General features: G+C 43.6%; 1 protein-coding gene across 1 annotated transcript in view; it reads right to left on the reverse strand.

The window, feature by feature from the left end:
- Positions 1-3,082, reverse strand: part of LOC103385632 (synapsin-2) — a 25,081-nt gene that overhangs the window by 15,214 nt on the left and 6,785 nt on the right. The window contains exons 3-5 of the mRNA XM_025060031.1: positions 2,793-2,850; positions 1,747-1,838; positions 369-525 (exon numbers count right to left, since the gene is read on the reverse strand). Coding sequence (XP_024915799.1) covers positions 369-525; positions 1,747-1,838; positions 2,793-2,850 — 307 coding nt within the window. The remainder of the gene's footprint in view (positions 1-368; positions 526-1,746; positions 1,839-2,792; positions 2,851-3,082) is intronic.

Genomic DNA, 3,082 nt, shown 5'->3' on the forward strand with positions numbered 1-3,082 from the left:
ATATATAATATTATATAAAAATGATAAAAATATTTTCTATTAAATGATAATATGTTTCCATGTGGCATAGTTTAATGTATTCACTGTGGAATTTTTTTTTCTCAAATGATTATTTTCATATTTCAATGTAATAATAAAAAATCTTCTACTGCAATATTTAAATATTTACATGAAGCGACTTTCCTGGGAGTTTTATTGTGCTGTGAGACATTAGCACAGTGTGTGAAACATGTGGTTCATGATTTAGCATGATTAGCATTAATTAGCATGCCAAATAGCGTTGCTCTACACTGCTCCCGGAGGAGAAATACACTCTTGTGTCAGAAAAGAAGATTTGGGTTCAAAGGAAAAGAAGAAGCAACTCTTACAGCCCAGGGTTTGTCACACAGGTTGTAGATGGAGTCCAGGGAGTTGACGGAGGGGATTCCTGCGTACTGCAGACCGATGATCAAGTTCCTGAAGTCCTGGTTCTGCGTCATGCTGAAGGCGTGTTGACGCACCAGCACAAAGTCGGGCCTGAAAGATCTGGTGGGACAGACGGAACAGAGCAACGGTTGGACCGCGTTCTAGATTGTTCCCAGAAAACTGTTAGTCTGACATGAACCACAGTGAAGGAAACACCCGTGTTCTCTCTCCTGTAGAGGGCGCTGAGGTGATAACCCAACAAAATAATCAACTTCTTATTTTAACATTTTAGTTCTGAATTCATTATTTTGTTTATTTCTAATTGAGTTTTGGTCGGTTCCATGGTCTAGTGGTTAGTACGTCTGCCTCAATTTCCCAAATTGGGATCAATACATTTCTTTTTTTTTTTTTTGAAAACACAAACAAATTGACGTAAGATTTTTAAGCGTCAGCTGCAGTCGATACCGATCAGTTGGTGTTCGTCCCAATCAATGACTAAAAGTAGAATCAATAAAAAGTGTCCCTTATAAGAAGACAGCTACAGCTGACAGAGACAGACAGCACAGACAGACAGCACAGACAGCAGAGAGCTGAGAGGAAACTGTGGCTCAGTGTCTCAGCGGCCGCGGCTCAGGAATACTAATCAGACTGTCGTTGGAACCAAGTTCATTGGTTTCTGAAGGAACGTAAGTAGGTGGGGCTCCAATATATGTCCCGCCCCTCACAATATATCATGTATGGGCCACATGTATGGGTCACATGTATGGGCCACATGTATGGGTCACATGTATGGGCCACATGTATGGGTCACATGTATGGGCCACATGTATGGGTCACATGTATGGGCCACATGTATGGGTCACATGTATGGGTCACATGTATGGGTCACATGTATGGGTCACATGTATGGGTCACATGTATGGGTCACATGTATGGGTCACATGTATGGGTCACATGTATGGGTCACATGTATGGGTCACATGTATGGGTCACATGTATGGGTCACATGTATGGGCCACATGTATGGGTCACATGTATGGGCCACATGTATGGGTCGCCCAGGCAGAGTCAGCAGATTCCCTGACTCTACACTCCATCAGGCTGTCACCTCCTGCTGAGTGCATGTTGGTGTGGCCCATGTGGGGGGGGGGGTCGCTCAGAGATGCTGAGACTCTGCCTGACCCTGCTGTTTTCACTTCCTGCTGGGTGGCCCCCTGCTGGGCTGTAGGAGTTACTGTCTCAGGAAACTTAGTGCCTGTGGTTTGGGCCCCACAGGTGGACACTGATTGATGACCTTTTCATATGTGTGTGTGTGTGTGTGTGTGTGTGTGTGATGCTGACCTGACCACTCTGGTACCGCCCCTCATGACCTGCATGTCCACGTTACAGGTTCCACTGGAGTGTGAGACCAGGTTGACCTCAGAGAACTCGGCCTGTGGAGATGGAAATAAAGACGCAGCTTTAACGAGGCAGACGTCGGTCTACATCAGTCTGGTCTACATCAGTCTGGTCTACATCAGTCTGCTCTACATCAGTCTGGTCTACATCAGTCTAGTCTCCATCAGTCTGGTCTACATCAGTCTGGTCTACATCATTCTGGTCTACAGAAGGGCTACAGAAGGGTCCAGCCATATATTCCCAAACCAAGGAGCACTCACTTTTTGTGAGTTCGTTCCCTCCAGCCACTCTGCTTCTCACCACAAAATAATAAATATTAGAGCCGTCAAAATCCTTAGCTAACAGTTAGCTGCTCTAATGTGTTACACTGTGTGTTACACTGTGTGTAACACATTGGAGTCGTTCGATTTATGTCAGTTAGACTCACAGTTATACATGGATCAGACTGAGTCAGACTGAGTCAGACTGAGTCAGACTGAGTGCTCTCTGATGGTAGCTGCTCACTACGGCTCCCTCCGGTGGCTATTTTGGCTTCTGTGGTGGTAATTTAACTGTCGGCATCTGTTAGGAGTGAAAAACCTCAGAGTCTGGTCGTGTCGTGTCAGGTAAAGGGACAAAAACTGGTATCACTTCACTTCACTTCACTTCACTTCATATATATATATATAGATAGATAGATAGATAGACACACATCAGCTCATTTAAAATAAATAAATAAATCACTCCAAACTGAATGGCACTTTAGTACTTTAGTACTCTGTAGTAATAATGGACGTTACAGACTCAGTTCATCACACGTGATGTTTCATCAATTTTGTGTTTTTCCGTCAACAGGGGGCGCTGTGTGTACATTAAAAGGAAAAACAATGATCTGAAATGATTTTAGGTAACGGCTGCAATATAACAAAGAGTGAAAGATTTAAGGTGGTTCTAACCCATTTACTGTCTAATACTAGGTTTATATGATAAATATATATTTATATATTTACCTGCTCCACTTTGATATCATAATCTCCGAGGACCTTCTTTCCCCGAAACACTTTGGCCCTGAAAAAAAAGAGAAGACAACGGTCATGTTGCTGTCAGATGTCTCTGCTGCCCTCTACAGGTCATCAGCTCACAGTAGAATACATGAAAGAAGATGGATGCCCCTCGTACACTGTACACAGACAAACTTCCATTCAGTGACCAGATGTCTGTGGTTTCACCCACCAGAAAAATCCAAAAATCAAAAGGTGAAGTCAGTCAGTCTTGGTGACGGCAGAACTCTGAGAGTACG

Source organism: Cynoglossus semilaevis, chromosome 11 (genome assembly GCF_000523025.1).
Source record: "Cynoglossus semilaevis isolate Cse_v1.0 chromosome 11, Cse_v1.0, whole genome shotgun sequence".
NCBI classification, from domain to species: Eukaryota; Metazoa; Chordata; class Actinopteri; order Pleuronectiformes; family Cynoglossidae; genus Cynoglossus; species Cynoglossus semilaevis.